This window comes from Cebus imitator, unplaced genomic scaffold (assembly GCF_001604975.1).
Source record: "Cebus imitator isolate Cc_AM_T3 unplaced genomic scaffold, Cebus_imitator-1.0 Scaffold73, whole genome shotgun sequence".
In the NCBI taxonomy this organism is placed as follows: Eukaryota; Metazoa; Chordata; class Mammalia; order Primates; family Cebidae; genus Cebus; species Cebus imitator.
The window spans coordinates 4,406,743-4,434,016 of NW_016107388.1; the positions used below are offsets into that span (position 1 = coordinate 4,406,743).

At 42.8% G+C, this 27,274-nt stretch overlaps 1 protein-coding gene across 1 annotated transcript; it reads right to left on the bottom strand.

The window, feature by feature from the left end:
- Positions 1-1,638: 1,638 nt before the first annotated feature.
- On the bottom strand, positions 1,639-27,274 carry OPRK1 (opioid receptor kappa 1). Its single transcript, XM_017531780.2, has 4 exons — positions 26,818-27,274; positions 26,147-26,451; positions 10,595-10,947; positions 1,639-5,738 (listed from the first exon to the last, which is right to left on the bottom strand). Exons 2-4 carry the CDS (start codon positions 26,401-26,403, stop codon positions 5,206-5,208), a joined length of 1,143 nt encoding a protein of 380 aa, XP_017387269.1. The 5' UTR covers positions 26,404-26,451; positions 26,818-27,274; the 3' UTR covers positions 1,639-5,205.

The following is a 27,274-nucleotide window of genomic DNA, read 5'->3' on the forward strand; positions in this document are numbered from 1 at the left end:
CTCCAGGGGGTCACCTCAGGAGGGTATGTAGAAAGCATGCCGACTTGGCCACTTTTACAAATATTTCTGTCCAGGAAGGCACCGACTCCACTGCCCGGTACATAACTGACACCTTCCCTTGCTCATTTCCTCCCCTACTTTATAAAAGTACCCATTTCTGCTCCCAAAGTGAAGCAGCACATTTAAATCCAGGATGCTTTGTTTCCTTCCCCAAGCTAGCTTCTGAATAAATTCACATTTTCTTTATTAGACCTCACTCTCCCTAACCAGACTCTACATTCAGCAAGCACTAACCTGCTTCTTGATTATAATAGACATTTTAGAATATGTTATGTTCTACTAAAATTGTGCTGCCATTGCAATATACTGCAGTTACTTGCTTAATTGCTTGTCTTTTGAAAACTGTAAGATCAAAAATATGTTTGGCCACTTAAGACGCTAATAAATCCAGTAGTAGAACACTAAAAAGGGGGGGGGTGTCTGTTTTGTTTACCTCTGTTTATTCAGAACCTAGCATAGTCCTTGATAGAAACATATAATTGAATATTCTCTTAAGCACAAGTTATTGAAAAAGTAAGTATCATGTCTGTTCATTTGTTTTATGTTATCACTAGTTTTCACAAACATGGGGACCATCAGCAGGAATGTGAGGAATGTATAGTGCTGCCAATTAATCACAAAGAGGATATTATAATGCCTAAAACTTGCTATATATTGAATTTTCTTCCAAAGCATTTCCCCAAAGATATATTAAAATTTTCTTTAGAAAATAAGTTTCTAATGATAGTCCACATTCAGAATTTATATACCCAAATACACAACAACCAGCCCAAGGAAAGGATGTTGATTTAGATGAAAAACTATGTGCTCTCTTATTTCCTTAGAATTTTTCTAACTTATTTTTGTACCTAGTTCATTAACCAATCAAAGAATCCATTAAAAATGGAAGCGGAGGCCCGTACCACACTTGCACTCCAGTTGCTTATGAAATTGACTTACCAAAGATAAAACAGTTATAAGAAATTTGCTCCGTTTGGAAATGAGACTAGGACTTAGTAGTGTGTTCTTCCCAATTAGCAAAATGAGCCTTTTTACTTCCCATGCCTACGTTTTGCTTCTATTTACACAAATCTTTCTTTTATCAAGATACTGGGTTTTAAGTTGTTCTTTGCGTATAAAATTCACTTGGTTTAGAAACAGAGCAGTCTTGGCAGGGAGGTGATTTTATTACACTGGGAGCAGGGCAGAAGGCTGCTTGTGTTTCCAGGTAGGGTTGCTATTTCTTTATGCTTTTATTGATGGAACAGTTTGATTTTGAATTTTGCATGTTTTTGTAGTGAAAAAAAGTAGACTTTCATTGGGAAGGCAGTAGGTAACATTGATTCTGGGGTCCCGGCAGCCTTATTGGGAAAACAGATGAATTATCCTAAGAGATTTCCAGGTCTGGGAATTAAAGGTCACAGTTTAGATCCCCACATATTTTGTTTCTATCCACCAGTCACCCACAGCATTGTCATGGATGGAAAGTTAGAGTAACCCTTAGAGTTTAGACAAACAGTTTCCAGTGTTCTTGCTAACGTGCAGCATCACTGAAGTAATTATAGAATCAACAATTTACCACAATAATTGACTGTTGCAATTTTTAGCGGGTACAATTTTGATTTTATTGCAAGGCACACAATTGTATATACAATGCACATTTATCATCTTTTAAAACACAAGATAAAAATAATATACATTATAGTAAAGAACATATGAGTATACTTTTGTTTCCGAGGAGAAAATTGCCTTAGGAAGCTGGGTTAGACTCTTTTTGATTTTCATATTTATGCTAAATCATCCAAATAGCTCTTGGTTAGAAAATAAATCTCATTGATAGGACACACAACCCTGTACAGCTTTCTCTTTACAATGTTCCAATTTAAAAACAGCCAATGTGCTCCCTGCATTTGTGAGAGACATCTTATTTCACCTCAGGACCAGATGAAACACCTATCAATTGTCTGACGATAGTTATACAAGTTTAAGAACTTTTATTTCTCAGTACTTTATCACAGAATAGAACCATTTTCTGAAGATTTTATGTGACTCTTTATTGATTTTTTTCCTCCAAACGATTTTTCAAAATGATGAATCATTTTTTAGTATTAAGCCTGAAGTTCTGACTTACATTTGAGGGACACTCTTAGATTGGTAAGTATTCTGAGACGCTAAGAGTGTTTCTGCTTTCCTCCCAGTTAGAGTGGGGGGTTTCCTCCTCAGCGCTGCTCCTGCATGGCTGGTTCACTTCTCTGTGCCTTCTCTGACCCATTGCTAGGACCTGTCTTCCAGGCCTTCTTACCAGAATGGAAAGATAAGGTTCATGTAGAGAATCGATCACAAGGTTAAACACATGCAGTTCTGGTCTCAAAGAGAGACAGCAGACAGTGCCCTTCTCACTGAGGTCAGAGAATAGGAGCGTCAAGAGATGAGAGATACTGGAGAGCCAGAGGGTCTGCATTGTCTGGAGCGGTGACTACATGGCAGTGTTGTTCCTTCTTCACAGCAGGACATTAGGACACACACACAAAAAGCATGTACACACTTTCAAAACGAAATACAACTGTGTAAATGGTATTTTCCCTGCCATGTCATCCACTTTATCATTGCTTTAAAGCAGTGCCCTCAAATGACACCCCCTTCTTCACTCCTTTTTCAATGTGGGGGAGTCAGTATTAACAAGAATCAAAAAGCTTGACACCCTCGTGGGCACATACAGCTACTTTTCTCTCCTTGGGCTGCAGACTTATGTATGAGGAGAAGCAGGGAAATCAGGCAAAAATTCAGATTCCAATAATGGCAATTAATGCTATGAGAGCGTGTGGACTGCTAATTTAAAGGAAATAGACCAGGCACGGCCACTCATGCCTATAATCTCCACACTTTGGGAGGCCGAGGTAGGTGGATCTTCTGAGGTCAGGAGTTCGAGACCAGCCTGCACAATATGGTGAAATCCTGTCTCTACTAAAAATGCAAAAATTAGCCAGGCGCAGAGACGTATGCCTATAATCCCAGCTATTCGGGAGGCTGAAGCAGGAGAATCACTTGAATCCAGGAGGTGGGGGTTGCAGTGAGCCCAGATTGAGCCACAGCACTCTAGCCTGGACAACAGAGCGAGAAGACTCTGTCTCAAAAAAAAAAAAAAAAAAAAAAAGAAGAGGAAAACACACTACTCTGAATTCATCTCACAATCCTGTCTCTGCTACATTTTGCCCTGGACAAGTATCTGACAAGAAAGTCTCTTGGATTTTCGTGTTCCATAAAGAAGTTTTTGTATCTCCTACTTCACCAGGGCTGGTTTCTGGAACTGTCCTCTATATAGATACCTTTCCTGAGCCACAGCCAAGATTTTTAACCACGGGATTAGTATAAACCAGTATTTAAGCCATTCCTACTTACATTCAGTTATAAAAATACAAGGGCAGCTAGGAATTTCAATAAAACAAGAAATACTCAAAAGAGCACTTCATTTTCATGAGGAGAAACCACTGCCATTCTGCCGTATGTTGTCTGTGCTGGGTGCCATGACAATCTGGAGTAGAAGCAAACATGGTAACATTCGGAAGCCACATGTAAAACCTTCAATGCAAGGCTTTGTTTCCAAAAGGTGAGAGTAGGTACACACTGAGAAAGTGCATGGTGAACAGAACTTAACAGTTGTAATGATGTCTGTAGTTACACAGGGCTATGTATTCAATTTTTCTATTAAATTCCAGAGGATGCTGCCCTAATAAGATACAGGCTTGGAGATGAGTGTTATTTCTAAATTATCCCTTTTTTCTTCCCAGGCAAATTACAGAAAAAAGCCATTACCTTTGAAACGATAAGTTTCAGGGGGAAAAAGAGGAAATTTATATGTCATCTGGAAGTTTTAGCAAAATTATCCTAAATGTGCTTTTCCTGGCATTATCCTCAGCAGGGATGCCCTTCACAGAAAGCTGTGCAGGATCTGTCCAGGCTCCAGGAGGGACATCATGTCCTTATTCAGCACACATTTAGGAACAATTCTACTTCCCGCCGAGAGCCACAAAATAGTACCTCGAGATCCACAGAGGCAAAACACCTTCCTCTCCATGAATAGAAAGGAGCTGCGAATCGCTATATATTCATAAAGAGATGTGGCAAATAAACGAAATTCTGCTACAGCTACAACCTGGGAGCGAGTTAAAGCTTCTGTGCTTCATTAACACATGAGCTATGAGCACTGTTACAGGACTAAATGGTGTTTGGGGAGTCTGAAAGAGATCACTCCATGACTAATTCCCAGCAAAATGTCTCAGCATCAACTTAGCAACTCAGGGGATATCATTAGTGTGCCCTCAGGAAATCGCCTGGCTGGAAAGCAAGCCCTTCCTTATTTGCACATGTACTATTATTTGCAGAAGAAACTGTATATATTTTCAGTGGTATTCAAACTACTTTATGTTTCTTGACAATGGGACATGCTTTATCGTAGGACTGTCTACATGAACAGCATGCTAAGAAAAAAAATCTGTAGTTTTCGAGAAATTAAACCACGTTACAAACAACCTTCCGAATGTTTAAATAATTTCATAAATAGCAAGATAATGTTCTGGTATAAGCGAACATTGTGAACATCAGATGCCTCAGATGTCGGTCCAAGCCCTACGTAAGCTGGAATTCTCACCACACAGCCACGTGAAATGCGTGTCCACACAGCATACACTGAGCTGGGCATGAACCCTGGAAATAGTTCTCATTCTGTTGGAGGTCGTTGCTGTCATTGTTAAACATGTGGATTGCATGCCCACTGAGCTCTGAAAGAGATGTTTCTTCTTTTCCTTTTTTCTTAAACCGAGCTTTTGAAACCACATTGCATAGGAAGGCCACAGTAAATGGGTGTTAAACTTAATCTAGAAAACCGGAAGGAAAAGGCCTATTACCTTGTTCATCAGAGGAACAGAGGGTCTGCCTTGCTTCTGTGCCCTAGAGAAGAGGTGCATGTATTGCATGGACCTTTTGTCTTTGATGTTTCCACTAATCGTGAATGCTGTCTGCATCTGATGACTTCAGACCATGAGATGTCTAAAAGTTTATTTCAAATTCTGTCTTTTCATGTCAGACCGCAGTGGTGATCTGAGTTAAACCTAGATCATTCAACTCCTCTATTCCAGAAGAACTGTAAGAAGACATCTCCACGACTAGTCATACTGGTTTATTCATCCCGTCAACGTCCCTCAGGTAAGCAGGATCCTGAACTGTATTTCGGACTCTGCTAGTGCTCTGCCGCTCCATCCTCATCTTCAGTGGAAAGCAGAAGTCCCGGAAGCACCGCTTGAAGTTTTCATCAAGAAAGGCATAGAGAATGGGATTCAGGCTACTGTTGGTATAGCCCAAGGCGATGCAGAAGTAATAGCTGGAGAGAGCAGCCGTGCTGTGGGAGGTGCTCCCCAGAGCCTCCACCAGGATGAAGATGTGAATGGGGGTCCAGCAGATGATGAAGACCGCCACCACCACAAGGACCAGTCTGGTGATCCTGCGCAGGTTGCGATCTTTCTCTCGGGAGCCAGAAAGGAGTCGGACGCTCTTGAGGCGCAGGATCATCAGCGTGTAGCAGACAATGATGATGAGGACAGGGATCACGAAGGCAAAGACAAAGACACAGATCTTCATGAAGAGGTCCCACCAGGAGTAGTCATCATCCGGGAACTGCAAGGAGCACTCGATGACATCCACATCTGGAGGAAGGCGACAAAATCCACAGCACAGAGACCTGTTATTGCTATTACCATGGCTGCAAAGTGTTGGAAATGTGAATGTTAATGCCTTTGATTGCAATGGTCCAATTATGGTGAGATGACATTGCCTGAAGTAGATCACCAAATTACTAATGAATATTGTATTTTATTAACCATCCTAATCTTTGTACATGGAACAATGATGATAGTCACTGTTTACTGGTAACATACACAATACTGTAGAATTAAGATTAGCTGACAGTATTGCTCATCTCGTTGCAGAAGCTGGTTTGACACTGATGGCTTGCAGAAGGGCTAAAGAGCTGATATATAGCATGAGTACTTATTTCTATTTCCATTCATTAACAGTTCTTCCAGACCCAAGGCTCTGGCAGTAAAAAAGCTAATGACTATTTGTAATAAACTATTAAATATTTCAATGTAGTCACTGAATTTAGCAAAAGCCAACTTGTTTGAAAAACATTAAGTGGTTTACAGGAAATCATTATGTAGGTCAACAAAAATTGATCTAAAATTTGTTTAAATATGACGCAGGTATTGTGATTTAATGGAACCAACAGCACTCGCTGTGATTAAGGGCACTACTGAAACATGAGTAGAGCCTTTGGAGGAGGCAGGGGAGAATCACCATCATCATCAAGGAAATTCTGAGTAAATCCGGCACATTTATTTTCATTTTTACCAACATTATTATGTAACTCAGATAAAACAAATATTTGTATGTGATTACTTAGGAAATTGCTTTATTTGCTGTGCTTCTCTTTGCTGGGTAGTATTCTCTTTGGAGTAGTCTTGATACTAGGAAGACCAGGGACTCAGGATCGACACCTTCTAAACCATTTTTGTGGGTGTCCCATGGACTCCAGCCAGCCTACCTTTCCAACCCCTGCCCCAGAGAAGTCAGTGAGCACACAGCAGAGCTCTCTTTGCCCTGGTCCTTCCTCACAGACAAGGTGGTCATAAGCAACACTGTATGATTACTGTAATGAAAATATTTTCTTCTGACATTGAAAAAATCTGCTTCAAATATAGCACACAAATATTTTTTAAGTAGCAAAACAGCTCTATTAATAATGTTTTCTAAAACGTTTTCATGCAGTCAGTGGAATATTCCATCCTACTAGAATTTTAATCACATATACTTTAAAACAAAAAGAATATAATCTTTTTTTTTTTTTTTTTTTGAGACCGAGTTTCGCTCTTGTTACCCAGGCTGGAGTGCAATGGCGCGATCTCAGCTCACCGCAACCTGCGCCTCCTGGGTTCAGAAATTCTCCTGCCTCAACCTCCTGAATAGCTGAGATTACAGGCATGCGCCACCATGCCCAGCTAATGTTTTGTATTTTTAGTAGAGACGGGGTTCCACCATGTTGACCAGGATGTTCTCGATCTCTTGACCTCGTGATCCACTCGCCTCGGCCTCCCAAAGTGCTGGGATTACAGGCTGGAGCCAACGTACCCGGCAGGGATATAATCATTTTTAACAATTAATCAAGATGACTATCTTAGAAACCTTCATGTTATCTATGAAATACCAGATCAAACCTTCGAGTAGTAAATGAATGCTTCCAGAGTAATTTGACGTTTTTGATTTTTTAAAAAAGTCATTGTCCAACGTAATATTACTATGAAGACTATTGACTTTTGCTTTAGTGTTGATGGTAAATGATTTTTAAATGTTTCTAGTGTCAAAGAATATAAGGTATCCATTAAGCTACTTTTGATGGGTGATACATGAAAAAAACATCTGAGTTCAATGTAAATATTCAATTCTGGATTATGACTTGTTTGTTGAAACTGGTAGAAGCGTTTCCTTGGAGGTAGGGAGCATGGTTTGGTTTGACTTTTTCTGCTTAGCTTTTGATTTCAGCCTTAGCTCTTTCTTGTGGCTGACCTCAGCTTAAATGTCACTTCAGAGACATTCAGATGGAGGTGTGTCTCTTAAACGGTCCTCTCCTTAGTAACTTATACTCTGTCTACATTTTATACTTACCCAATCTCCCAGACAGAAGCTTGTCTGATCTGTAATTATGTGTTACCTTCCTGACATTTTTCTCTCCATCCAGAATGTGAGCTGCCTTCATAGAAAACCCAGCCTGCCTTAATCAACATTGAATCCCTGGCACCTAGGGTAGTATTGGGAACATGTGGTGCATAAAGAGAATAAATTGTTAAATAAATGAACAAACAAATACATACCACATGAATAACAAACCCTCGAAAATGTGTCCTAATTACAGCAGTTACTATGGAAAAGTCACCGGCTAAACTAAGCTAAGCAGAAGCCACACGGGGCTGCTGTTTAATTTGATAGATCTTTAACTCCGAGGCTCAGCTTCCTCTCAAACCATCTTGCATGTAGTGGGAGATAATACGTATTTGAGTGGGTGGAATAATCAACAACAGCTACTCAAAATACAGTTTGAAGGAAAAAGATGTGTTCGGTAGCACAAGAGGGTGACTACAGTTAACAATAATTTATTCCATATGTCAAAATAACTAAAAGAGTGAAACTGGAATTCCCTAACACAAATACAGGTATTGATCGACTTACGACCTATGCAACTTACGACCATTCGACTTTACGACCACAATCGCTAGCCACGACTGCTCTGCATCTGGCAGCGCAAACGTTGCCCAGCTGGGCGTACGACAGTGCGGACCAGCTTCCGGCAGCACTACCATCTCCGCGTGCATATAGCCTACTCAACTTACAACCAAATCGTGTTACGACCGGTCTGTCGGAACCAATCGTGGTCGTAAGTCGAGCACTAGCTGTAAATGATAAATACTAGAGGTGATGAATATCCCAATTACCCTAATTTGATCATTACATGATGTATGCTTGTATTAAAATAGCACTGGTAAACCCCCCCCAATGTAAAACTATTATGGAGCCATAAAAACTAAGCATTTTAAAAACAGAAATTCCTGTCCAAGCCTGCCATTTTTATTAAATGTTCTGTTTCAGGAAGAAGAGGGCATTTTCAGGTTGAAGTATCCATACAACTGCCTCAGTTGAAAAAGCAGACTTTTGCTTCCTTGTATATTACTATCAGAGGGCTGCGGTTTCTGCTGTCTCAGGTTCCAAATTCTCATGGTTGTCTTCATTATAGTTAGTTCTAATAGCTAAACTAAAGCTTTTCTTGTGTACATTCATGTTGTTAAGAATAACTGTTTCTGCTTATGGCGATTATAATAATTCTAAGCTATTATAATTACAGTAAGTGCAGACTATGAACTCTCAAATAATATATACACATATACTGCAGTATGGAAAATATTAGAGCCAACATTTTATGTAAAGTGAAGGCTTTGCCTCAGAAGAGTTTCTTGTTCTTTATTTCCATTTTCTGTAGGCATGAAGCAACAAAATTCTGTGTGTGATCAATCACACTTTAAAATGCAAATATGATAAAGGAAGTTGGGCATTTCTTAAAATTTACCTAGTAGTATAGCTTGACACCTGCTGTGACTACGCTAGAAATTCATTTTGTAGTTTCAGAGGGAAAAAAAACAGCTTCATGAAAAAACAATACCTGTCATTATACGTTTGTCCAAACCCACAGAAGGCACAACCCAGAGAGTGAGCCCTCCTGTAAACTACAGGCTTTGGGTGATAATGACGTGTCAGTGTGGGTTTCGCAGCTGTAATAAATGGACCACTCTATGGGGTATGTTGATCATGGGGGAGGATGTGCCTGCGTGGGGGCAGGGGGCAAATGGAACCTCTCTGTGCTTTCTGCTCAGTTTTGCCGTGAATCTAAAACTATAAACTGAAACCTAAACAGATTAAGTCTAAAAACAAACAAACCAGATACATGCAAGACAAGCTATGATTTTAGTGCCTTGCCCTTTCACTATGACCTGGAAAGTCCTCACTATATATAGTCGGTTATCTGCTTTCAGGGGTATTATGGGCCTCCCTAATAAACTGGAGCATTTAGATGCCTGCTGGAGAATTAAACAGCATGAGTAAGGGCCAGAGTGACTGTTCTGCTGGCCTCTCCATCACGAATTTCTATAAGGAACAAAGATGCTTTCCATAGCTTTACTTTTTGCTAGTAAAGCAAAACTCCTAGAACAGTAACTCTCACCTTGGCTGCAGGTCAGAGTTATGTGGGGAGAGCTCAAAAATATTGACACCCAGGCTGTACCCCAGGTCAATTAAACCAGACCCTTTGGGTGTGCGACACAGGCAGCAGTGTTTTCTAAAGTACCCAGGTGACTCCAATGTGCGGGCCAGGGTGAGAACTACCATCCTAGAAATACAGGAAAAACATCAATTGGCTGGTTTGTATGGGGTAAGGCCTGATCTGTCCAAAATCAAACATCTGTGACTACCATTCATCTCTTAACTTGATTTTGAATGGCCTACAGCCAAAGCTATTAAGATAGTGATGTGGAGGTTATCCTTGAGGAAGAAAAGAGGAAAGAACCGACATTTGTCACCCATAATTGATGCCCCTTGTTAGAAAATAAGAGTGAGAAGGTGTGTCCTGGAATTGTCAGGTTGTACTTTAAAATTCCACATGCCTGAGGTTTCTTACCTCATCCTCACCCCTCCACATTCTACTAAGCACTTCCAGAATGGGAGACAGGTCGGGCATCTCTTTCCTGGCAATGCCATTATTGCATTCTCTGTTTAGAGGTGGAAAGGGACATAAAATGGTTCTATTTCTCTCATCTTTCATGAATCCAGGCACTATTTCTATTGCCTTTTGGCACTGATTTCCACAGATATGTGTGGCTATATGGCCTACTCGCTCCAAATTAAAAATCTATATAACTTGAAGCTACATTTTTATGAATGGAATGAAAATGACTGCTCTTACCTTCCCTGACTTTGGTGCCTCCGAGGACTATTGCGGAGATACCAACGGATGACGACAGCAGCCAGATGCAGATATTGATGATCTTTGCCTTCAGGGGCGTGCGGAAGTCCAGAGCCTTCACGGGGTGGCACACGGCAATGTAGCGGTCCACGCTCATCATGGTCAAGGTGAAGATGCTGGTGAACATGTTGTAGTAGTCGATGGAAATGACTATCTTGCACAGCACATCCCCAAATGGCCAGGAATTCATCAAGTAGACCGTGCTCTGGAAGGGCATGGTTGTAGTCACTAAAGCGTCTGCCAAGGCCAGGTTAAATATGTAAATGTTGGTTGCTGTCTTCATCTTTGTATATCTAAAAGAAAAGAAACAATAGCATTTCCCTCCATTTTCAAGTCAAATCCATGCGGTGAATATGTTTGTGATAGCGTTTGGATGACTGATTTTGCTTCTTTGTTCAATTAAATGGACTGCTGCAGACATTGGGGGTGATAGGAAAATAGACAAAGATCTCCAGCTTTATCAAGTGTTTATTCTAGTGCTTTGTTTGAACAATTTTAATGAAGAAGACAAGGAATACAGCAGAGATAGAGGGATAGACACATAGACCTAGTACTGCACATAATACAGGTCTTCATTTTGTGGCTAGCAATTCTTCTTAATCCTGCCCAGAGTCGCTTGGCTTTAAGCATTTTTCAAACAATATATTCTTTTTCTTTGACTTGTTTAAAACATTTTTTCCCCTCAGGGTTATTTTGAGAAATCAATCATTATAACTGTGATGCCTTTTGAAACTACAAAATGGTTTTCAATTTTGATATATGTTCAGTTGCAATGACTAAAACACAATTAGGCTTGCTGATTTTTGTTCTCCAGTGCACCATTAATTTGTCATTTTGGATATATTATATAAATAAAGCAGGCTGAATTCTGCTCTTACACATGTCATAGCACTAAGCATAATATGGTACAATAGGAGAGAAATAATTCTGTCTTTCTTTATTCCTTGAGATATTTTCTAAGTACATAATATGCCTCATCTTCCAACGGAGCGAAGAACAATTTTCAAGGAAGGTCAGAATGATTGCTTTGATGCCTGAGTTATTCTTTACATTATAACATGTTGTTTAGGACAACTTAATTTTCAACTAAGACTGAATTAAGAGGGTTGTCTTGCTTACAGAATGCTTCCTTAAACATCCATAGAGCATTAAATAAATGTTCCAAACCCTACCATCAGGTTTTCAAAGGCCAAGAGCTGAAGCTTGTTGGGAAAATCCATGTTGATTATCTTCTACAGCCTCAGATTTGAGGACCTTGTCACAATTCAAGTGTGCCCCGTTTGATACATGAATTTCCACATGAGAAACAACTTTGAATATTCTGTGATAACAGAACAGCCCCAGCTCCTCTTGGAGGCAGTGTGGTCTCATGCGAACTCAGACAGTCCTGAGTCTGAACTCAGTGAATGACTTATCTGAGTTTCAGTTCCTGCTAAACAAGAATCATAAAACCTAACTCACAGTTCATGAGACAAGGGCAGTAGAGCCTGACGCACAAGATCACACTCCACCCTCAGCGTCCACTGCCTTTCCCACCTCCCATCTCTTCTCATTAGGAAGTGGCTGTGTTTGGGCTCAGCTGGGAAGGCACTGTGAAGATGGGTACCAGAGTTAGTATCTGTTGGTTTCCATTTATACGGTCTGCTAACTAAAGAGTGATTTCATCTGGAAAGCGTCTATTTTAAAATGCGATTGGCTTTATACTTTTTATTCAGGCATTATTACATGACCCACCATAAGTTTTAGAAAGTGACTAAACATGGGTGGCGAAGCTCTCACGGCACAGGCTTTACAAAAGCAGAGATAACCAAGCAATGACAGTTACTGTTTCCAATGAGAAAGACTGACATATTATCTATTCAGATATTTTCTTAACACTGTGGTTTTACGTTTGAAAAAAAACACATCTTACACACCTACCTTCTACTCTCTCATCTCCCCCACCCCGAAATCCCAGATACTAGCAAGGATTCCAGCAGGAATCTTTGACTCCTCCTCTTGTATTTTGTGACCCTGATAGTGCCCTCTTTCTTTATGAAGTCAGACTGGCATTCTTTTTGCCATAAACTTAGGCAGACCTGGGTTGTAGTCCTTATTTTTCAAACTAACAAGTATACTTTAGACCGTCACTAACCACCCCGAGCCTCAGTTTCCCAAATTACAAAATGGAAAATGTAATATTTATCTCATAGAATTTCAGGGGTATTAATGAATGCACCTGACTCAGAGAGCATGTTTAATTTATATTATGTTCCCCAACTCCTTCCTCCCTTCTTACGTGGGTGAAAGTCACCAGTTACCACAGAAAGCAGAAAAGAATGTAGTTTCTAGGTAGCATCCATGGTCATATTTACCCAATTGAGCTTAAATATAAAAGGTGAGAATAAAAATGAGCCCTGGGACCTGACAGGAAGAAAATGAACGGGACGATGCATGAATTACCATACAGTAAAATGTGCATCTTTAAGTATTCACACAATGTAGAGTGATAGCTTGATCTTAGTTTCTCAAAATATTTATTATACCCAATAGATTTATGAAACTGCATAAGACTTGAACATGTAAAAAATTCAAACCCTGCCGTCAGATCTCAGAGAGATGAATGTGGGCAATAATCACACTGAGCACATTTCCGAAGCGCCCGCATGAGGCCCTCTGCTGTGCGTTCCCCATGCTCTGTCTCATGTCGTCCTCACAGTCACTCCACCTGGGAGGTATTGGTATCCCTATTCTACAGATGAAGTGACTAAGAATCACAGGAGTTTCTTTAAAATTCTCAAAGTGATATAACTATAAAAGGCATAGCAGAAATTTAAACCCAGGAGTTTGATCCCAATTCATGCATTCTTACATTTCCCCAGCACTCTGTAATTTGCAAAGTCCAGTATTTTGACTTGCATGTGTCTTAGTTGCTTCTCAAAACTACTGCCCTTCTAGTTTACCTGGGAGACTTATGTCTTTTCCCTCATAAAGCTGAAGCAAGTTAGGCTCAGGTAGGTTCAGTGATTTGTGTGGTGTCAGCGGAGGCAGGACTTCAGTGGGAGGATCTGGAAGGGGTGACAAGGCAGGGCCCTTCTTCCAGGTTTCTGGAAGACACATGCTTATAAACCTGTAACTATAAAGGGAGAACTCTTGAGTAAAATTAAAATTAATGAATAAACTATGAATTCAATGAATATTTATAGATAGTCTTCTGCGCACTACACTGGACTACTCTGTGAACGTGAATATAAAGCAAGCGGTGACGATCAGAGGCAGTCTGGTTGAGCCCTGGGGTATTGTTTGTATCTAACCGCAACAGAATTAGCCAGCCTTTTCATTCATTGTATGTCCACCACTAAAAAAACAGGCAAGCTTTCTCATTATGCTATGATATGAAATTACTTTTCATTTCACCCACACTGCTTTACAAAAATTCACAAGCATTTTAAGCAAAATGGCACCATCTGGGTGGGAAGTTCTGGCTCGCGTGGAGGAGCTGGAGGTGGGCCCGCAGCTCATGGCTGCACTTTTGAGCGTACACACTGAAGGAGCATATGGTATGAAAAGAGCAAAGTCCGTGGGCTCTCCTCGCTAAACCGGCAACGTAACAGACCTGTAAACAACAGTACCCTGCATGGAATGGGAAGTGAGGGGCAGGCGGGGAAAGAGGGCTTAACTAGGGAACTTGGGTTGTGAGCAGCAGGAAGGCTCTGGTGGCCAGGCAATAGGGCGGAGGGTGTTCCAGAGACTTAGAAATGATCCCCAATGACATCTTGACTCAAGACCGTCCTACTGTACTCCTCTTTACAGAGAAACAAGGGGTGGCTTCAAAGTTGGCAGCCACTGGAGCTTGTGTGATGGTAAGGGGAACAAAGCTATCTGCTGAGATGTCAGGAACCAGTGTCACCAGGCAGGGTTTCCGGGAGGACGTGACACTAGCCGCGCTAGAAAGGAGGCACTCGAGATGGGGGAGCTGACCTTGCAACACAGCACTCTCAGGACTTCCTGTCCTTTCCACGCACGGCTGGACTCAGACAATACGCAGGAGGTAGAAGAGGTAATTATTGAATTATTAGCATGATTTGCTGTTGGGGTGCATTGCCTAGGTTTGTTTTTTGTTTTTTAAATTTCAGTGATGCTTCTTTAATCAGGAACTCCTTCTCACCTTCATGACAATAGTATAATAAACTTTTAATCTTGATGATGGATTATCGTATACCTTAAAAACCAACACACTTTCAGTTGCACCGATTTCAGTCATTCTGGGTCTTCCCTTGCAGCTGTCCCCTGTGGTAACGCATGCGTCCTCTCTGCCCTCTCCAGTTATGGCATGCGCTCTCCCCTATCTTCGACCTTTCATTTCTTTCAGCACATTTTTAAGTCCCTACCCCATAAGCAGCAATATACTAGACTTTGAGGATGACTGAAAAACTCAATATACAGACCCTGGCTCTGAGGATCTTTTAAACTGAGACCAGATTATAATATGAACTATAGGAATACATGGAAGGGAAAGATTGTTGTGTAGTGAGCAAGTCAGGACATGTTTTGAAGAGAAAACATAGCAGGATCTTGAGCTTTGCAAAAGATTTGGACAGAGAGAGAAGTTTTCTGGCTAGTGTCTCATTCAGAGGTCAATGAGGAAATGAATTTCCTGCTTCAGGCATCCTGCTGGGGTGTCTCAGGTGGCTGCCTGGGATAGGAACAGTAATGTCAGGCCACAGAGGACCCTGAACACTAGAAGGAAAAAAAATCACTTTAACATTTATTGATGACACTATGTGACAGACACTGTTTGGTGAATTTCACATTATTTGATAAAGTTGTCATGATGATTAAATGAGACATGCATAAAATTACTTAGCACCAGACTGGTACTGGATAATTGCTTAGTGAATGCAGCCTTCAGTGTCACATGGCTGCTGCTGCTGTCATTACTGTTACTATTCATTACCTACCACAGGCCTAATAAGCCATATTACAATCCCATAAGATACCACTGCCCCACTTTTTTCTGAAGAGAAAAAGTTTCAGAAAACATCTTAGAAATACAGTGTTTTTCAGTTCTTAGAATCTATATGTAATAAGCAAAGGAACTTAGGTTTTATTCCAAGGTTTCTTTTAAAATCAGAGAAATTTTATCAGAGAAATAAATTTTGCCATAGTTCAAGATTGAAAAGCATTCTGAGAACATTTAGCATGAGAAACAGGGCATAGCCCAGCTGGAAATACTGTAATAAATACATTACATACATTAAATACTGCCGCCTCAATAGACAAAACAATGTCATGTACATTGTGGAGTTTTTCCATAGGCTCATTTTTGAGGGTTGGGGAAACTGAGTTAAAAGGGAGTAGGTGACTTGCCTGAAACCACAAACCAGTGAGACAGTGGGAATTCAAACTTCAGCTCCAATATAATGACAAAGAAAAAGGAAACAAAACAAAACAAAAGCCTGGTGATTTTCTAAATAAGTTCCTTTAATACAGCAAATACCTAAAGATCCATAGAATGCACCTGAACAGATGCTGTTTGGTGAAAACATGAGTGTGATCAAATGCCATGGACCCACAGGAAGCTGGTGGCTTTCTTACAACATTGGAGCTACCCTTAGAGTCCAAAGATGCCCAAGACACCAAACTCAGTAGGAGGAAATCTCTGCAGCACCAAGAAAAATGCAGTCCTTTTCACAAATGATGGAAGATAGGCATGGTAAGAGATGAGTGCTGGCGCTCTTGTCTCTGTATTGCCAACAAGCCTTTTCCTGGGCTTTTTTTCCAGATGCATGGCATTCTAGAGTTTAAGTGCAAAATGGTTTGAAAGGGTAGGGTAAATGGAGAGTGTTGGTCGAAGGATACAAAGCTTCAGTATAAGAGGAATAAATTCAGGGGATCCAATGTACAGCAGGGGGCTAGCATCAACAATACTGTACTGTTCATCTTGAAATTTGTTGACTGAGTAGATCTTAAGTGTTCTCACCCACCCCCAAAGCACACCATATACACACAAAATGGCAACTGTGAGTGGTAATGACTGCGTAATCTGTGGTAATCACAAATTAACACATATTGAATTATTACATTGTGCATGTTTAATATATGTCATTTTTATTTGTCAGTTATACCCACCAAAGCTTGGCGTGGGGGGGTGGGGGGGATAATGAACCCTGATGTAAAGTATGGCCTCTGGGTGCTAATGATGTGTAAATGCGGGCTCCACAGTCCCACGAATGCCCCACTGTGGGGGAACTGTGCATGTGTGGGGGAACGGGGTATATGGGAACTCTGTAACTTCCCTTCAATTTTTCTGTGAAGCTAAAACTGATTTAAAAGAAAACTATTTAAAAAACAAAAATAAAATGAAGAATGATGGCTGTGCTGTTCACTAAATTCTTCAGACAGTTTCAGTTCATCTCAACGAAATTGATTGCTACAGTCTCTTCTGGATTATTTACTACTGTGATTGTAGGGTTTTCTTTTTAAAGGGGCAGTGGTTTATCAATTTTAGGAAAAAAAAAGGAGGGAGGCAGAGACAGGAGGATGGCTTGACCACCCCACTGCACCCCAGCCTGGGCAATGGAGAGACACTCCATGTTTGTTTGTTTGTTTAAAAGAAAAGGTAAAAGAAAAAAGAAAAAGGAAGGGAATAAAGGAAAGGAAAAGAAAAGGGAAAGAGAAGGAAAGTACAAAGGGAAGCAAAGGAAAATGGAAAGAGAAGAAAAGGAAATAAAATTCACTGCTTCTCAAAGGATCTGACTTTGATATCCCTCAATCTGTAGTATTCTAAAGGAGTCATATTCCTGCAGAAGCCAGGCCCCTGCAGCTCTCAAGAATCACTCTCCTGCGTGAAAAGCACAAACACATCAGGAGAATAGCAGACAGCCACACGCAATCAGGGCAGGCTGTCCATGCAGGGTGGTAGCAAGGAAGGAAGGGGAATGGGGAGCGATGATTCCACGGGAACAGCCAGTGCCCCAGGGAGCTGCTAAGCTCTTCCTCTCAGTAGTCCCGATTCTGGAATCATGCACCTCTGGAGCTCCAGAAGGAACGTTCTAGTGTATTCAGGGGTATGGACAGGGTGAGCGCTTCTTATGCCCAACAGCGCCCAGAAGAAAACTGCACCTCGCTAACGGCTGGCGTGCTGTTTCCTAGGGCACAACTACCCATATGCCTAGCAGTATATGGATACTTAGAATTAGTTTTCCTATTTTTATACAGAAAGCTGACCTAGGTCGGAACGTCGGCACATGGAGATGGGGACGATGCCCTCCTGCGCTCTCCTCTCCTCATGGAGCCAGTCCTCCACGGGACAGGAAGCAACCTAGCCAGGCAGAGGGCACTGAGAAGATTCAGGGCTATGCAAATTGGGCTGTGATACCAGATCCATCATTTAACGACTGTCTGCCCTTGGGCAGTTCATTAAACCTCTGTAGTTGATTTCCTCATCTGAAAACGAGCTCTGACAATCTTTGTTTCATAGGTGTGTTGTGAATTTGAGTGAGCTCAACAGGAGCTCAAAAAATCAGTCCTATCATAGCTGGTCTCTGACTGCATGTAACTCCAGCCATTCTTAATCCAGGGCTTCCCTGCCCAGCTTCACACCAGTTCCTTTGGGAGCTCTCAATTCATCACATGGTTTTGCCATCCTCCACTGAAATTCCAATCTGCTTGGCCAGTGGAGAAGGCAAGCATTAAACAATCTTCAGCCATTTACAGTATTATCCCCACTCCTAAAATCTATTCTTCTTATATAAGCCTTCTTTATCAAAGACGTAAACCAGCATCCCCTCCAAAGAAAGGGGAAAGAAAGGACGACTGCAGATGTTTCTGTTGAGGAACAAATAAATGTTATTCTGAAACCATCTCTTGTTAATATATGATTCTAAGCATGTATTACTTGCACCACTGAAACCACATAAACTAAATCTTCAAAGGGCAACTGTCCTGCAGCCAATAAAGTTTAAGGCTTTTCACTGAGCACGGAGACTCCTGGGGCCGCGACAATTAAGTACATCCAAGTTAAACAGGAATGAAGGGAGGTGCTAACTGCACAGCCACATGAAAACATTGCTTCTGAAGAGATGCAGCTGAATGAATCATGGAGAAGAGCTATTCTGTACCAATGAGAAGCAAATTCTTTCTGAAACTAACTCTGAGGCAGGCATCAGAAAACATGGCAAGTCAACACAATCAAGAAATGATTTTGAAGGCTACAGTTTTGCCTGCAGTCTAGCAAAGTTTAGGAGCTCTATACTTGATCACCAAGTTGGTTTCTCATGCTCTTGCTCTTTTCTCCTTTTCTCTCTCTCTCTCTGTCTGTCTCTCTCTCTCTCTCTCTCTCTGTGGTTGTTATCTTCTCTGATCCCTGCAAACAGTTCCACGAGGCTTTGGTTCCCTGCGATCACACATCCCACAGGGGAGAAAATAATTTGGCTAATCCATATATAAGCAGTTGCAATTCTCTCTTTCAAAAGGTTGTCAAAGGTATACAAATTACTTTGAGAAATGAAAAACAGTCTCTTGAAAATAATTTCTGAAGTTATTTTGCTGCATTTGTATTAAAGAAAATATTCAAAGACAGGATCAAGAAATTAAAGACAGGTTTCAAGAAAAATTAGAACATACTATATTAACCAAAGACTAAAATAAGACTGGTGTCCTGCAGGGAGGAGCAAACGGTGAATTATATGGGTACCATATTGTACCCCTGCTTTTTTAATGCCTCTGTACATATAATTTGGTGATATGATGTAAGGCATGTTATGTGGACACTTGTGAGAATGCGGAACATGTATGTACACACAACAGTGATTACAACAGGTACTTCTAAGGAGGGAGAAGAAGAAACTCGGGAGAGAAGAGGCAGGCGTTGTGCCAGACACTCTGTCACCCCATTCCATCCCACACTTCTCCAGTTCCAAGACAGCCAGACAGTTCTGGTGAGGCTGACACGAGTGCAACCATGAGGCCCAGGCTGGCCCAGAGGTGCCTTGAATGAGTCAGCAAATGGCAAATAACGGGAGGTGATCCCAGCAGAGGAAGCCTGGAACTTCTGTTCAGTGGATTGGGGAAGAAACACTCTGCCCTGCTATTTATAGGCAAGAAGATGAGTACTTTTATAAGGACCAAGCTGTATGCCTAGCAAGCTTGGGGGAGCTGGCTCCCTTTGGTGCAGAAATCTGAGTTCAGGAAATGTAACCATTTCCATAGTACTTTTGCAGTTGTGTTTTCTTCTAGGCGCCTTACAAACTTCCCCCTTTGGGGAGGTTTCAATACAGCTGGGGCTGAAATGCAGGGAAGCAAAGGTCTCCCAGAGCAAGGTTCATGAGAGATTGAACCCTACAGGTCTGTATTGTGATAGCTTTTTTCTTAATAAATTTTTCTTGTTTATACTTATAATTAATATATTAAAAAATGAACATTTCCAAGAGTAAAACTTTTCTTTAAATTAAACAAAAAGGACGTATACATAATTATTGTGAAAATTGAAGCTTAACGGAATGTCCTCTTGAGGAGAACAGAAAGAGGATGGGCAGTGTTCTGAGCTGAATAGTATCCACCCAAAATTCCTACGCTGAAGTTCTAAGCCCTAGTACCTTAAAATGTGACTGTACAGTCCTGCCTGGTATCCTTGTGGGATTGGTTCCAGGACCCCCTGTTGGATCCAAAATCCATGGATGCTCCAGTCCTTGATATAAAATATGGTAGCGTTTGCATATAAGTTACATAGATTCTCCCCTATACTCTAAGTTATCTCAAGATTACTTATAATAACTACTACAATGTAAATGGTATGTAAATAGTTGTTATACTGTATTGTTTAGGGAATAATGACCAGAAAGATGGTCTGTACATCTTCAGTATAGATGCAATTTAAAAAAACAACATTTTTCAGCCATGATTGGTTGAATCCATGGATGCAGAATTCACAGACGTGGAATGGGGGCTGACTGCATGTGTAGGCAGGACCTTTAAAGAGGTAATTAAGGTAAATGAGGCCATATGGAGGGGCCCCAATCTGATATGACTGGTGTCCTCATAAGCAGAAATTAGGACACAGATGCGTAGGGGAAAGACTACAGGAAGGTACAGGGGGAAGAAAGGCAGCATCTATAGACCAAGGAGAGAGGCCTTCAGATATACTTGAAGGCCTACAGGCTGAGGAGAAAGGCCTCAGGCCTCAGGAAAAGCCCTGAAGACACATTGATCTTGGGCCTCTGGCCTCCAGAACTATGGGAATATCAAACACTGGGGTTGCCTAACCCATCCGGTCTGTGGTGCTTTGTTATGGAAGCCTTAGCAAATTAATGGAGGCTCTAGAAACCTGAGGTCTCAGGGAGATCATCACAATGAGCCATTTAGAAGGAAGGAAGCCAGCTGAGTCTTCAGATAGGAATGGATAACTGGGAGAGAGGAAGAGATACTTAGATTTCGGATTTGTCAGAATGTACCTGGCAGTTATGGCCACAAGAATAGATGGAATCATTGAAAGGAAGTGCGCTGGTCAGTTTCACGAGTCACCTTGGCCAGATTACAGTCTCCAGGTCTTCAAACAGTCATCTCGGTGCTGCTGCGAAGGTGTTTGGTAGGTGTGATTCGAGTCCATCATCAGTTGACTTTAAGCAAGGGAGATCATCCTAGGTGATCTGGAATGACGCTGATCTAATCAGTGGAAACCTTAAAAGCATAGCCAAAGCTCCCTGAGGAAGAAGAAATTCTGCCTGGCGACAGCGGCCTGTCTCTCCTGACTTCCTGTCCTAGCCAGTCCCACAGCCACCTACGCCAGGTTTCTGTGAGAAATTTCTTAACATAGACACCCCCTACTGGTCCTGCTTCTTTGGCTGACCCTTGACTAATACAGAGAATATGCAAAGTGAGGACAGAAGTGAGCTGAGAACACTCTGGAGAAGATGAGTATTTAGGAAACTCACAGGAAGAGGAATCTGTGCAGGGACCAAGGAGAATGTCAGAGGATGCGGGGGAAGCCGAGGAGAGGGTGCTATGTGAGAAAGTGAGTTGGCCAAGCATGCCAGACCCTACACAGAAGCCAAGTGCAAGTGGCCTAAAACGAGCATCTGAAACACACACCATGGCTTTGAATGACCATCAGAGGGGAGCCCAAATGCTTGGAGCAGAGGATCGGGTGGAAGACAAGGAAACGAAGAGGAGGAATTACTCCAAGAAGCTTGCCTACCCATGACAGGCAGGAGGGTGAAGTTTCCGTTAGTCAAGGAAACTGAGGAAAATGGAAGGTTGGTGGATGTGGGTTTTTGATTATTGGTAAGATGACAGACACTTGGGTATGTTCATGTGCTGAAGAGCAGGTGAGGAGGGAGAGATTCCAGACCATAGAAAGGAGATCGCTTATATGGTAAAGACCCTAGAAGGCAATGAGCTTCACAACCCAGGAGCAAGAATTAGCCTTGGATAGAAGGAAGGAGAATCTTCCCATGAAGTAACACAGAATGCAGGGAGATGGCTGCCAACATGTGTGTGTAGAGAAGCGGTGTCCCTAGGGGATGCACTCCACGGTCTTGGTGAACTACTGGGTGAAACCACTCATGAAGGTAATATGATAAAGAGAGTAAAGAATATGACATGAAGATCATATGATCAGGTGGAGGATTTGGCAATCAGTGCAGATTTGAATTCATTTTTTAAAAATGGGAAATGAAAGAATTGGCTTTTTCTGGAAAATAGAAGAGGGACACAAAAACTTCTAGGCAGAATTAGGGTCAGATATACTTGAAGGCGGTGACTTTGCCTTGACAAAGATAAAATTGATTTTATCCAATAGCATCCAACCAGCTGCATATAGGAATAAGGATGGTAGGTCACTGGCTTGATCAAAGGTTAAGGCTTTGGTGGAAGACACTGGCAGAAATACAAGAAGGCAGGGCACTTGAGTGTGTTGTCGAGACAGAGGTTTTAGTGATAGCTTATGGAGTCTAGGATGGTGAAGAGAAAAAGAGATAGTCTGGGAGAAAATGAAGAGTCTTCTGGGAAGAAAGAATCCAAACATTTGCCGAAGTGGTACGGTGGGAAATGAGGAGCCGAGCAGATAAAAGCACAGGATCTGTGATCAGGCCGCTGAGATCATTCTGGCCGCATGGGTTACCCAGTTGTGACCTTAGTTTATTTCACCTTTCCGTGCTTTAGTTTCCTCCTCTGTTAAGTGGGTATGATAATGATATACCTCTAGTTGTGAAGATTAAATAGGTCACATGAAGAAGGTAGCTTTACCTGCTTGACACATATGAAGTGTTCATTAAATGTTAGTCACCTTCTGTAAGGGAGTCGAACATGTATGAAGTTGTGGTAAGAGCAGGAGAATGGATATTTACAATGTCAAAGGTAGGGCTGCCTCTGGCAGGGCAGAGGGGTGTGGGTGTCATGGTGTTCATTAATTAATGAAAAATGAAGACTGCACAGGAGGAAATCAGGATACCACGGGATTAGAATCCTGAGGGTTGGCTGGGCATAGTGGCTCACACCTGTAATCCTAGCACTTTGGGAGGCCAAGGTGGGTGGATCACTTGAAGTCAGGAGTTTGAGACCAGCCTGGCCAACATGGTGAAACCCCATCTCTATCAAAAATACAAAAATTAGCTGGGCATGGTGGCACACACCTGTAATCCCAGAAACTTGGGAGGCTGAGGTGAGAGAATCGCTTGAGCCTAGGGGGCAGAGGTTACAGTGAGCCAAGATCACGCCACTGCACTCCAGCCTGGACAATAGAGCCAGACTCCATCACAAAAAAAATAAAAAAGAATCCTGAGGATCACATCCGTATCTATCCACACCCAACAACCACAAACCCCAAAGCCTGGTGAGTTGGGAGGGTGGAGTACTTACATTTTAAGCTCTCCACAGTGAAAATGAATGCGCCCTAATTATCAAGGGATTATGGCAGTTGGTACACACTAAATGATGAGAACTCTTGAAGAAGCTTTAAATCAGAAGATACGAGGCAGCATTAGAGGGGCCAGAGGTGGGAAAAATTATTTGTAAGGCAGGCGTAAAAGTAGCCAAATCTTTTCCCACAGCTCTTTCTCCCCAGGTCTGAGCTGACCAGCCTAGATCTGCACCTGCCCATTCTCTGAGCATCTAAGTTCCATTTCTACAATGATTTTCTCTAAGACTGACCTATGCTAGGAGCCTTTTCCATGTAAAATATTTTAAAATAGTATCCTCCTTCTTTCAAGCGCAGCTACTCAGCCCCTTCAGTCACAGGGCTGCCGGGCCTCCACACCCTGCTTCTGCGCTCAGCCGTGATGATCACCACGCAAACCACTTCAGTCACCCTCTCTCCAATCTTCAGTCTCTTCCTTTCCTGAGATAAATAAATCCAAGTACCTCAATTCTTCTTCAATCCTCGAACCATCTATCATTATGAAATAATACTAAATCCTCCCTTTCCCTCTTAGCTATGGACTTAAATGAACTAGGTTCACTAGACATTAACCTTTTACTGTGAAGACCTTAAAATGTATGTGCTTTAGCCATAAGTGAACTAGCTAGGTTTCAGTAGGTTGGCGCTCCAGGATGGCAGTAGAACGCTTCACTTTTCATTTATCATCAAACGTAACCTCTAAGTATTGAGAATGCGGTAAGAGAATGATGTTATATGAACCATCCAAATTCTTTTATATGTTATGCTAAACTAACCCTCTTACAACACATTTTAGTGTTGGATATCTCTGGGAACTCTATCCATTAAAAGTCCTAGCTAATCTACAGGACTTTTTTTTTCCTTCTTACATGTCAAATGTTCCCCATGGAGTTATATTTACACATAACATCTAAATGCTATTTTAGGATTCTTCACTCTTTTTAATCCTAGGCTGTACAAGGTTGTGGAGCAACTACAAAGCTCTTTTCAAACCGGAGACTTCAGGTGCTCATTCAAATAACAATCATATGTATCTATTTTACTTGAGCCCCTAAATATGATATGAATAGAAACAGAGGTAATTTTTTTTCTTAGAGCTTTCTTCTTTCAATGTTTCTATTACTCCACCACCAAAAAAAGGCTTCAGTGCCAAAGATCTCCTAAAAATTTTAATTAAAATTTAGAATACAGTTGTCTTCCATTTTGTCTGTCTCTTTAGTAGAGACCAGCCCTGAGATTACTAATGACTTAGACAAACAATTTACTTTGAAGATATTCCCTCCTTCCATAACCTTTACTCATCGCTGATAGAATTCCTGTGAAATGCAATGAGCAATTATGAAAACCAAGGGTACCAAGCTACAAACACTAGTCGTTGGTAAAATGAGCTTTATAATATGTATTGGGAGACTTAAATGATGGTTTTTAATGTCAGAGCATACATAGGAATAAAAGGCCTGACATTCTCAAGCAAAAAAAAAAAAAAAGAGAAAAAGAAAAAAGGTAAAGAGGTATTTTTATTATGATAATTTTCTAAGAGCAAGATTCATGCTACTGTTCATGATATGGCCTAGAGTTCATAATAAATAAATGACCTGTTTCAAAACTAAAGTCAAGCTTTAAAAAGATCAGCTATTCATCGTTTCAGCGTCCCTCGCCAGAGGAGTTGCACCCCTCCCTTATTTTACAGAGACTTCTCAAAGGAACACAAGCTTCACAGGTGTGCTGGCAAAGCTCTAGTGCTCCAGAAAGGGAAACACATCTATCTCAAGAAGAGTGGGGAACAGGTTGGCTTTTTCTTTTCTTGTTTTTCCTTCTTAAAGTCAGAATCGCATTGCTTACCAGAAAATGAGCATGCATGTGAATATTTGGATATTTATTATTAGAAGTTGACCTAAAGAAAATTACACACACACACACACACACACACACAAAACACCATAAAATAAAATCTTCAATTTCTCATGGTGAAAAACAAACAAAAAACTAGCAAAGCAGTTTGCTTTGGAGAAAAATGTTATTTACTGATATTCCTAACAAATGAGATGACATTTGGTACTAAAAAGGCTCATATATGCATATCAGCAACGGTAGATCTTATATCAACTTTTGTTTTACAAGTCAAAACACCAGTCTGAGGAGTCACAGGAAATTCTGAATTATCTTCAGGGCATTGGGTGGGCTTGAAATGTATTGTAAGAAATATTTGCATAACAGAGTGCTCCGAACTGCTGCAGGCAACCAGGCAAACAGACTAGTTCCTTTACCAGGAGACCTGAGCCCTGTTGTCAGCACTGTGGCACTTGCCCTGCGCGTAGAGTTTTCAGCAGGAATACTGGGCCCTAGGGTGAGGTGGAGAGGTCGCTCTGAAACCTTCCAGACGCCCCTGGCCCCTCGGATTCTCCCTGTGTGAACCTCTCAGTCCTGCACCAAAAACTCCCGCAGGAAATCCTTCACCTCTTGCAGGAGGTCACCCGGTAGCGTTTCCAGGATCCTTCGCGGAGCAGAGTCCCCACCACCTGGCTGGTTGCCCCCACCGCCGCTCCAGTGGCGGGCTCGACCCTCACTCCCTGCCCTGCCCCGCCCAGCACCCCGCGCCGCGCTGACCCCGCGCTCACCGGATGATCACGAACATGACCAGCGAGTTGCCCACCAAGCCCACGACGAACACCACGGAGTAGACCGCCGTGATGATGACCGGGATGGCCGGGGAGATGTGCGCGGGCTCCAGCTGCGCGTCCTCAGAGCCGGCGCTGCCGTTGCTGTCCGGCTCGGCCCAGCCGGGAAACCAGGCGCTGCTGTTGGGGGGCAGGCAGGCGCTCGGGGCGCAGGTGGGGCCTTGCTCCCCGCGGAATATCTGGACCGGGGAGTCCATGGCCGGGCGGCTGCAGCAGGAAGGCGAGGACAGGCGACACCTGCGGGGCTGCGGGAGCGAGAGAACAGGCTGGACGCGGAGAGGCAAACTTTGCCGGCGCCCTGGCCGGCGGCGCTGGGGACCCGCAGCTCACGGACACCCACCTGGGCCGCACGTCGCCCCGGGCAGTACACGGAGGACGGACCCCTCGCTGCCTTCCCCGCCAGCAGACTCGCCGCTGGGTGCCGGAGAGGGGCGAAGAGCGCTCGCTCCTTCTCCCCTAGCTTCGGAGGTGCCTCCCCCACCATTTCTGGTCACCGGCTCCTGGTGGAACTGTTCCCAGACTGCCCATCTGAGTCCCCAAGGTCAAGCCCCCTTCCTACCGCCCTGCAAGGAACCCTACCTAGAACTGCGCCTCGAAAACCCAAAGCTCACCTCTGGTTCCCAAAGACAGCGAAGGCGAGGAGATTTAGGGGACGCCCTGGTCAGTGCTGAACCGCTCGCTCCGGGGTCGGACTCAGCCCTTGGCGTCACCTGCTGTCGGACCCCGGCCTCGCTCTTGGCCCGAGGGCTGCTGTTCCGCGAGCGCAGCCGGGCGGCTCAGTGCGCGGCTCCCACTGCTGGCTGCGGCTTGGCGGGGCGGGGCCGGGCGGGGCGCAGCCGGGACGCGGCTGGGCGCTGGGGACCCGCGGGCGGAGAGCTCGACTGGTGCGCCCGCCCCCGGCCCTCCCGTCTCCCCAACCCCGCCCGGAGTCGGGCCCCCGCTCCCGAGCCTCCCAGCCCCGCGTCCTCTCCAGCCCGCAGGCTCCCTGGCGCACTCACTGCCTTAGCCGCACGCCGCCTGGTCCCCGGCCTTGCAGCCTTCCCCGAGACCTGAGACTGAGCCGTTTAG